Source organism: Protomyctophum bolini (assembly GCF_963924005.1).
Source record: "Protomyctophum bolini genome assembly, chromosome: 11".
NCBI classification, from domain to species: Eukaryota; Metazoa; Chordata; class Actinopteri; order Myctophiformes; family Myctophidae; genus Protomyctophum; species Protomyctophum bolini.
Genome location: NC_137872.1, coordinates 13,326,675 through 13,335,998, shown reverse-complemented (window position 1 = coordinate 13,335,998; position 9,324 = coordinate 13,326,675). Strand labels below are relative to the sequence as shown.

Genomic DNA, 9,324 nt, shown 5'->3' with positions numbered 1-9,324 from the left:
CTATTTTATGCTTCATTGTATATGACAGTGCACTGACAAGTAGCAAAAATTGTAATATAATAATAATAATAATAATAATAATAATAATACAGTAAAATAAATTACTTTATATAACCTCATTTAACAGATGAAAAGTATTAACTACGTATATTGGGTCCAGGACTCCAGATAATGTTTTACATTTCCTGAAAATGGGACAGTTTTGACATGCATGATAACACTTTCTGCAGATTTACAATGCTACTATATGCAAACAAATGGACTTCTTCTTTCCCCAGCAGTCCTATGCTAATCTGAGCTGCTGCTGTCAGCTTCCAGCTACTGTTGCAGTCAGTACTGTAAATACATGTTTCAGAGAGTGTGAATAAGCAATAATCATCTCTGGGGTTGGTACTGTAGCTATCTCCTTCCAGCTTTGGCCTCCATTGCAACTGTTATTTGAAGTTATTTTTAGAGCAGCAATACCACACTTCCCTTCACAAATGCAGGTGCCTTTCTATTTCTCTCTCACAAGTTACAAAGTCAATTACCGACACAGCACAGACAGAGAGGATGCATGTAGATTTCATATCCTGTGCAATTGATCTCTCCACTCAGTGTGAAAAAGGAAGCACATAGACAATGCATAGTAAAGAGCCAGCAGAAAGTCCTATTTCCTATGCCTAGATACTGCATAGCTTTTCTATGTTACGTACTTCATGACAGAATGAAGACCAAGGATGGTGCATTGTTTTGAGAGTAATACTGTTCAGAGAATTACAGCATCATAGCTGCCACCCCTGCACTGTGTGTGTGTGTGTGTGTGTGTGTGTGTGTGTGTTCCTGGCCTGCTGGTGATGTAAGTAAAGTTATGTCTATAAATGGGACTGTAAGTTGCCAGTGAGGCTCTTCTGTACGAAGGGATTGTCATCTTCCAAGATTTAGTGAGCAACAGAGACCATCTGGTCGCTGGAGTCATGACTGTGCCGTCTGCAGCTCCAGGAACAAATGCTTCCTCACATGAGACTACTACAACGCAATGTACTGCCCCTGCTATTACATCACATTACAAAATATGACCAGACTGAGGCATGGTGGACATGGTGGGTGACACACATACATTATGCATATACGCGTGTGCAGTGTGCACGCACTGCTTGGTGTCAGAGATCATAATGTCCCATCAACATGCAAAGCCGGGGTAGCATGCGATAATGAGAAACCTTGAGTTTTTCATTTGTAACTAAGTAAACTAACAGTGATTAGTGGTGAGGTTTAAATCTCTTTCTGACTGTCCTATGATGTTGACTCAGTATTTGTCAGGGGGGACAACAGATACTACTTCTACACCGCCTGGCATCCGTGTGGTGAACAGTACCAGCTGATAATGATTCCTCGCTAAACGCCTATACACGGACACACAGGGAAAAGGAATTAAATGCCTTGACAGGAAATCAATACAGCTTCATGTATATACTTTACAGCCCAACTAAATAAGATGCCAAGTACCAAGGATGATTGTTTATGATCAAAGTTTATACATTTTCATTGTTGTTTAGTCTTTTTCAAACCTTAAATTGATTTAGCCATTTCAGTGTGGCAGAGGCAGCTTGGGCGGAAAGGAAACAGAAGGGCTTGAGTGGGCGAGAGAAACCAGCTGGCTTACAGCAGAGGTCCCTTGTCAGAGTTGGCGTTAAAACAATCCTTGTCACTGCTCTTGATTGTAGTGCGTCTGACATTTTGTCAGGGGGCCTTATGCACCCTTTGTGAATTCCAGGAACACTGTGAGTGCAGGATCTCCCAGACAGGCAACCTAGACAGAGAACAGACACGAGGAAACCAAACCGACACAGCACTCCACAAGTCCCTCCAGAGACTGTAGTGTGGAGTCCAGGCAACTGTTCTATTTCTGATAATGTCCTATTTTTTTTCCTATCACTGCAACTAGATCAGTAGATAGTAATCAGCCTAGAGTATGGAGCTAAACATAGACACATGCAGGGCACAGTCAGGTAACGGATAGGAACAAACTTGGTTTCCAAACACTCACACATTGATGTAGCCATCTGTCTAATAATTGTATGGTATGCATAATAGTAAACCTGCATTGATGTGTCTAATATTAGATGTTTTGTGTATATGACATATGACTGTAATCTGTCCAGGTGGGCTTAAATTGCCACCACTGCCCCAATGTACTGTTCTCTCATGTGTCTGTAAACGTGGGTGTTGTGCACAGTCAGCATTAGCTGGCCCCATCTCAGGAGTGAGCTCCTACTGTATATGTTTTTCTTCCACCATGCCAGGCTGCAAACAAATGCAGCAATAATATATACAGTATGTGGCACAATATGCACGAAGAGGAAGTTGTAATTACAAGCGTATTAACTCCAAAGCGATGTAACATGGGGTCAGTCGTAGTAAATGAACAGTGGGAGTCAGAAAATTCAATGTTTAGAGAGCAGTGCAGAAAGGATTTTACACAGAATAGCTTTGCAAGAGTGTGAGGTTGATGTTTTTATAGAGGAACACATAATAAATTCCAGTCTACAGAAACAGCTTTGCACATTGTGTTATTGGATCAAAGTGATCCAAAACATTTCTCTGGAGCTTTCTCTGCATGCCACACTTGGATGTTATTACCATAGCATGTTGAAGAAAAAAAGAAGAAAAAGGTAGCATTATCCATGGCAACAACCAATACAAAACAGAAGAACAGAGTATATGTGCTTAATTCTTGCTTTTGTGATGGATGAGAAAAAGGCTTCACATCCACAGTAATATTTTGTTGATAGTTCTGTGTCTCCACCTACTGGTGACAATTGTAATAGACATAACACTGACAGGGTTTTTAACCACTTAAACCTCTGTAACTGGACTTGAGTTTGAGTTACAACTGTACTTTGACCACTTTTCCAGTCTACACCAGATCTCCAACAATAGCCGATCTACAAGCTCACAATGTGTCGCATTGTGAGCTTGTAGATCTGCTATTTTTGGCTAATGAGCCCACCAGAATATGGACACTGGGTTATAAGTGCACCTCTTTAACACAGGGGAAGGGGTGCACTCCATTATCACAGCTGGTCCTTACATGCAGAGGTGGAGGCCCAGATATGGGACAGGTTTGGGACGCCCGAGGAGAACAAGGACTGTCGACTCCTTTTCTCCCTGTGGAGACTTGGCGGCTCCCCCTATGGAGGGACCTGCTCACGCAGGCAGGGCGCAAGATCTTCCATCCACATCTACAGGACCTGGACCTCTGGGTCTGGCCCGTGAGGGGTCGAACCTGAAGGCCGAGGACCTGTCCCCGAATGTCGTCGCTATGATTCTGAGTGCAGGGCCATGTCGACTATAGACAACGGTACAGCATGGCTTGGAACGTGCTTGAACGTTGGTACTCGACCTGCACAGGTGGTTCCGTTCCAGGCATCGGTGGTGCACATTCTGACCTTCCTACAGGAGATCCTGGATAGAGGCCTAGGCCTCTCTTCCGTTAAGGTCAACTTGGCAGCCATTTCTGCATACCACGTCGGCATAAATGGCAAGACAGTGGGAGAACACCTGCTGGTTCGCCAGTTCAAGAGAGGCGTCAAGCGTGCCTGTCCGGTTTCCAGGTCTCTGGTCCCGTTGTGGGATCTGATATGGGTACTGGATGCCCTATCGCAGGATCCCTTTGAGTCACTTGAGAAGGTGGACCTGAAGTTTCTCTGGCTTAAGACCGCTCTGTTGGTTGCCCTGACAACTGCAAAGCGTGCTAGTGACAGCCCGTACTACATGAGATTTAGTGGGAACAACTCCAGTGTGTCAATTAGGTCGAACCTGGCTTTTGTGCCTAAGAATATGTGTGTCCTCCGGTTGACCTAGCGGTGTTCCATCCGCCTCCGTTCTCCTTGACAGGAGGCTGAATTGAGGGCAGGAGGGCATTGAAACTGCATGACAAAGGTAAGACTTTCGCAATGGATTGTGGAAGCCATACAGTTGGCATACGCCAAGAGAGGAGTACAGCCCCCAGAGGGTCTGAGGGCTCATTCTACTAGAGGCATGTCTCTTTATTTATTACAATATTGTAGTAATACTGTTGACATGTGATAAATCCACACACTACTTCATAAACTATAAATGCACCAAATCTGTGACTGTGTGTGTGTGTGTGTGTGTGTGTGTGTGTGTGTGTGTGTGTGTGTGTGTGTACGTCTGAAATCCACATAACTCGAGAACAAATTCGAATGGATTCGATACTCGCGTTCCACACCCCCAGGGGGTGCAGTGCCCGGTGTCGAGTCGGTCTGACCCACGGTTGTCCAGAACTGCCACCAAAGGCCTGTACCTGATCTCCATGGAGCTGTCCTGTTCTGATCATTCTGAAATCTGACATCTGCATAGACTCCATATTTGGGCATGCCTGACAAAGAACTCCATGTGCATAAAAAGGACAGGGTCATTCATTTGCAACTTGCATCATTCCAAGTAGGTCAGAGCCCAATGGGCACCACTCTAGAGGCTCTGCAGGAAAGGGCCCACACCTGATCACCCCTAGATTTCCATATATTGAACTGGCCTGTTCTGATATCACAATTCACAATGTGTTCTGACATCTGCATAGACTCCATATATTGGGCATGCCTTGCCTGATATAGAACTCCATATATTGGCATAAAAGCATTTGGAAAAGCATGCATTTCCAAGTAGGCCAGTGCCCAACGGGCACGGCTCTAGTGTTAAATAATTATGAAAGAACGAGTCTTCCCAGTCTCTCTTCCCAGAGTTAAGACATCATGTGGACTCTTGTGGAGCAGGTCATGTGATTTGGAAATGACACCTCCTTGAGAGGTGTTTTGTAATGGGTAACAATGACAGTGATTTCTCGGACACAGATACTGAGATACAATGTGTTATATTCCATAATAGTTGATAGGCCTATATTGCCAGAAAAAATCATATCTGCCAATGCCATGTTTATCTTCTAACAATAATCAAAACAATTTAACTGGCGAGTTCAGCCAGCTCGATGGGACTCGAGCTGGCTGCTTGTGCGTTGTGTTTGCTATGTAACGCAGATATACACCAAAGGGTGGCGATAATGCGACGCGGATACCAACTCCAACAGAATAGATGTAAAACCCCGAAGAAGACGACATAGCCATTTTTCTGCTGGAGCGGCGTAGTTTTACATCGTCAGAAGTGTTTATGATCAGAGAGAATCAGTGTGATCAGAGGCAGAGCCTTTAACTACATACCAAGATGAGTAAAATGCAAGGTCTTCGGCTGCTTGTGAAGCAGTTTCTGTCTGCGGCTGCTGAAGAGATCTTGGAAGCTGTTGAAAAGACAATCGCAGGCTACGAGGAGTGCAAGATGCTCGGAGTCGATGGCAATTTTGCGCTTATAAAACCACAGATCAAGTTAAACAGGCTTGCAATATCAGGTATGTGTTGGATGATGTAGCATGTTAAACCACAGATCAAAAAGTCTTCCACGACTCCACGAGGGCGAGGCTACCATAACTCTAGTGCTGTGCTTAGCTCAGAGCTTGTGCTGTGTGTGTGTGTGTGTGTGTGTGCGCGCGCGCGCGCCAGCTGGCACCAGCCTTTAATTAAACTGCTCTCAACCTTCTCACCAGTGGTGTGCAGTGTGCTGCATTTTCATCAGCTTAGCTGATCATGTACACTATAGCAGTGGTTCTCAAAGTGGGGTCCTTAAGGGAGTTCCAGGGGGTCCCCAGCTAAATGATAGTTTGGAACCAAATGGACCCTTATGGTTCTGTAACTCTGAGAGTGTACAAATGGAACCAAATTAGTTAAATTAACATTGATTTTACAATATAAATTGGGGTCTCAGAGATAGAAATGCCATTGAATGGAGGTCCGTAGACTAAAGCCTGTCAAACTGGGGGTCCATGAAAATAAAAGGGTTGGTTGAGATTCAGAACCACTGCTAGAACCTAGCCCCTTTCGGCACCCTTGGTTAGCTTTTCTGAATTTTGGACGTGCTACCCTAGGGTCCCTGACAGCTTATTCCGCCCTCCATGCGATGCAGATTTACTGTTCACGGAGAGCGGCGGCGCCGCTTGAGTGTTGGTGAGATGTTTCAAAGATGCATACCGGTAACACAGCTATAGGAGACAACGGAAACGTGTACGAAACACTTTTTGTGAAATTCCTTGTTGACTTCCCATTGTATAGAAATGAAACATGCGCGGCATAAATGGAATGACAGCTGGACTTCATTTATCAAAACTTCCTCTGATCAACACAAACGTCATCACCAATTGACCAGGGAAGCACAAATGCTAATAGAAACTACAGCATTTCTCTTCCTGGAAAGTTAGCATGCATGCTGAAATCAAAGCCATTGTTGTTACATTAATAAAAACAAAATATATATAACTAGCAGTATTTCAAACCTGGCCTTGAGTGTGATTTGCTCTGAGGAGGTATGTGGTTTCTAAATTAATATCTGTCTGTTAGTATGCACGCACGCATGATTGCTGAATGTTCTCTTCTCCTTTTCTGCTCCTCAGAGGAAGCACAGCTCAACCTCTCTGTTTGGGAGGAGGATCTCCTCAATGAGCAGGAGTGGAATTGCAGTCCGAGACAGAAGAACCCTGAGTCCCTGCAGACTGAGAGGAGCCACAAAGTGCCTTTGAGCAGCAGCCAGGACAGAAGACCAGAGGATGACACCACCTATGACCCAGGGCCATTCACTACTCAGTGTGAGAAAAATGAACATGGAATATCTAAAGAAGAGGAAGAACCTCCACCTGCCACTTCAGCAGAGCTTCAGAATGATGAAGAGGTCCCATCTCCCGGATTCTCTGAGGCTGACAATGACACGGACTGGAGGCTGAGCGATGCTACTCAAGACACAGACAGTGACAGTGAAGCTTTTCAAGATGGAAACAGTGACAGAACTGAAGAGTTGAGGCATCGCACACTAACTTTAAAGACACCACAGATGAAGAAAAAGCTAAACTCCTGCATTTGTAAAGTGTGTGGGAAATCCTTTTACCACAAGGCCTCATTGTTGAATCATCTGAAAATTCACCCAAAAGATGTCTGCGGGCTGTGTGGGAGGCACTTTGAGACTGAGGAGGTTTTTAAACTTCACCTGAAAACTCACAAGAATTTTAAAGCAAGAGTTTGCAATGTCTGTGAGAAATGCTTTGGCAGTTCTCGCGATTTGGAGACGCACATGAGGAGCCACACAGGAGAGAAACCGTTCACTTGCAATGAATGTGGTAAATCCTTCAACTGTCGCCACAATATGACAAGACACCTCAGGGTCCACACTGGGGAGAAGCCATACTCCTGCAACACCTGCAACAAATGCTACAGTGATCACACTACATTAAAACGTCACAAGTGTTTACAAGACAAAACACCTGCTGTAACCACTCCTGCTGTTGAAGATGGGGATGGTAGAGCAGAGGTGAAGGACAGTACAGCACAGGTGACGAACAAGCAACAGTTAGAGAACATGTGTAAAGTGTGTGGGGCCGAGTTTCACTCCATGGTGTCTCTTGTGAATCACACTAAAACTCACACTGAGGACCTCTGTGGGGTTTGCGGGACACAATTTGAGTCAGAGGAAAGCTTGAAGCTTCATCTGCAAACTCACAGGAACAGCAACAAAATTTGTGAAATTTGTGGCATTCAGAGCTCAGATCTGGAAACACACATGAGGACCCACACAGGAGAGAAACCGTTCTGCTGCAGCGTGTGTGGTAAATCCTTCAGCCATCGGCAAAATATGAAAAGACACCTCAGGGTCCACACTGGAGAGAAGCCATACTCCTGCTCCACCTGCAACAAACGCTTCAGTGATTACACTTATTCAAAACATCACAAGTGTTTACAAGACAAAACACTTGCTGTAACCACTGGCTCAACAGAAAGCTTGAAGCTTCATCTGAAAACTCACAAGAAGTATTACAGAAAGGTTTGTGGAATTTGTGGCAAGTGTTTTATGAAAAACTCTCATCTGGAAACTCACATGAGAAGCCACACAGGAGAGAAACCGTTCAGCTGCAGCGTGTGTGGTAAATTCTTTAGAACGCGCCAACATGTGAAAAAACACCTCAGGATCCACTCTGGCGAGAAGCCATACTCTTGCACCACCTGCAACAAATTCTACAGTGATTACTCTTATTTAAAACGACACAAATGCTGCATTCAAGAAAATACACTTGCTGTAACCACTCAGGCAGTTGAGGGTAGGGATGATAATGCAGCAGGTGAATGACTGTACAGCAGGTGACGAACATGGGGAAACAATTGGAGTCAGAGGAAAGCTTGAAGGTTCACCTGCAAACTCAGGACAACAAAGGTTTGTGGAATTTATTGTGAAACAAATTTGAAATTGGCAATTTCACATGAGGACCCACACAGGAGAGAAAGCTTTCTGCTGAAGTAGTGTGTGTTAAATCCTTCAGTGTACACCAAGACACCTCAGGATCCACATTGGGGAGAAGCCATATCCTTGCACCAGCTGCAGGCAGCAAATATTTTAGTGATTACACGCTAAAGTGCAACAGTTACAGATTGTTAGGTATGCTCATATGATGACCACATATATGGTCTTAAAGTGTGAAAAACATATCTTTTATTTCACTACGCCTTTAAACAAAAACACTGGATGAATGAGGACACCGGGTGGTTGCTTTTAGTTACTGCGTCACAAAAGTATGATAGATACTTGCCTGGCTAATGGCTATGATGGTAACACACTAGGCTTGACACCTGTCATAAACATGACATGGTAGGCTTGATTATCAAGTTGTCAAAGACTCAACTTTGCTTTTAAAGAGACATGTATGACACTTTTGGAAAATCAATGCCATTGTAGAATTCAATGTTTTCATTTACCTCTTGTCACAATGTTCCTGTTTATGTACAGTAGCAGAGTTAGACTTAGATTCATTATTCTTTTCAGATAAAAGTGATTGGAAAGATGGAGCACAATGACAGTAACCCAGCGTTCCTTTTTGGTGTGTGCCAATAAAGAAATGGAAATGAGAGTACTTTGTCCGCCATTTATATTTTTTTTGGATGTGCTACCTTTTTGGATTTTTTTTATTCCTATTTTTTGAGGGCCTGAAATGATTGCTGCACTGAACAAAAAAATCCTTGGGGAGCACATACGCGTGGGGTACACAATGACAGGTGTGTAGGCAGCAGGCTACCCCACACCAATCGCAGTGCAACGAATTTGTGTGCCTCATACTTTTATGCTTCCCAATCGATGGTCAGCACCACCAAATATGGACAGCGACAGGCCAGCATGGGTCACAATCTTGCCAAATAAAAATACTGAGTGACAAAAAACTACTTTCTGGCCTTGACAGCC

At 44.1% G+C, this 9,324-nt stretch overlaps 1 protein-coding gene across 1 annotated transcript; it reads left to right on the top strand.

The window, feature by feature from the left end:
* Positions 1-5,187: 5,187 nt before the first annotated feature.
* On the top strand, positions 5,188-8,871 carry LOC308323579 (uncharacterized protein). Its single transcript, XM_080775313.1, has 2 exons — positions 5,188-5,404; positions 6,500-8,871. The coding sequence occupies exons 1-2, from the start codon at positions 5,224-5,226 to the stop codon at positions 8,218-8,220; spliced, it is 1,902 nt and encodes a 633-aa protein (XP_080631439.1). The 5' UTR covers positions 5,188-5,223; the 3' UTR covers positions 8,221-8,871.
* Positions 8,872-9,324: the final 453 nt, after the last annotated feature.